Consider the following 1,231-nt stretch of genomic DNA (forward strand, 5'->3'; position numbering starts at 1 on the left):
TTAATAATTAAATAAAATATATTTTACATTGTCAACCTGAATGGTCATTTAAAAGAATAGATGGGATTGAATGACGGTCGTAAAACGTTTTATATTATCAGTGTATCAAAAATAATTAAACTATCTAAAAATTTATATATTTTATAAAAAATGTAAAAAAATCTATGACAACCTTAAGGAGAAAAACGTGTGTATCATGGGCAACTCTTATATCCCCAGTTTCATAAGCTGATTCATTTTTTGCGTAAGAGAACCCAACTCCAGCAGGAGAATCCAAGTATATGATATTTGAAACCTATAATAAAAAAAGGAGGTTGAATTATTTATATGTACAATTTGTTACAACAAATTATGTAAGATTTTTAGTTGAATATAATAATACAATTTATTACAACAAGAAACATATGTCATAGAGAGTTAGAGACAAAAGAAAATAATTTTCATACCTTTGACCAACTATATTTGTTGAGAGTCAACTTAGGCAAGACTCCTTTAGCCTTTGGTTTCTCAAAATTAAATGGACCTGAAACATATACAAATAAGAAAAATATACCATAGAAGAATGATTAGAATATCTGGATAATATGTGCTGAAACATGGGTAGAAAGACAGCTTTTTGACAGATGGTATTTTACGGCGATTAACAATTGCTGCCATTTATAAATAGACTAGTTTATGATTTAGTAGCGGTTAAAATTGTCGCAAAAATATATCGCGGTAAAATACTATTTAATGATGATTATTTCATGATTACTATTAACTGTTATTAAAAGTTTAACCATACGCTATTTTTCAGCGAATTGACAACCGCTGTTGCTATCCAGCTCTATAATCGCTACTAACTGTCGGATGTGATGTAGTAATAGGATTTTTTTCATTTAAATTAAATAAATATAATATTTATGAAAATGGATAAATAGTAAGATATTATAAAAATACATCTTGAGACACATCTCGAATATTGAGAGAGTAGTTACAAAATAAGTATATTTTAGATGCTGTGACAGGGTCACAACAAGTCACATCTTGGATATACTATCCGAAATATGCATATGGGCTGATATTGGATATTGAATCTGCGAAATATGCGCGTTTTATGATGGGCTCTCAGCATTCGAGATATGCTCATTTCGTAATTGTCCCGAAGATTAATTTTTGTAATTATCCCACCATTTATTTATTTTTATAAATACTATATTTATTTAATTTAAATAAAAAAATTCAATTCCAA

General features: G+C 27.9%; 1 protein-coding gene across 1 annotated transcript in view; it reads right to left on the bottom strand.

The window, feature by feature from the left end:
• Positions 1 to 1,231, bottom strand: part of LOC107622012 (serine carboxypeptidase-like 20) — a 14,596-nt gene that overhangs the window by 9,283 nt on the left and 4,082 nt on the right. The window contains exons 3-4 of the mRNA XM_016323952.2: positions 447 to 523; positions 173 to 295 (exon numbers count right to left, since the gene is read on the bottom strand). Of these exons, the coding sequence (XP_016179438.1) occupies positions 173 to 295; positions 447 to 523 (200 nt within the window). The remainder of the gene's footprint in view (positions 1 to 172; positions 296 to 446; positions 524 to 1,231) is intronic.

This window comes from Arachis ipaensis, chromosome B10 (assembly GCF_000816755.2).
Source record: "Arachis ipaensis cultivar K30076 chromosome B10, Araip1.1, whole genome shotgun sequence".
Classification (NCBI taxonomy): Eukaryota; Viridiplantae; Streptophyta; class Magnoliopsida; order Fabales; family Fabaceae; genus Arachis; species Arachis ipaensis.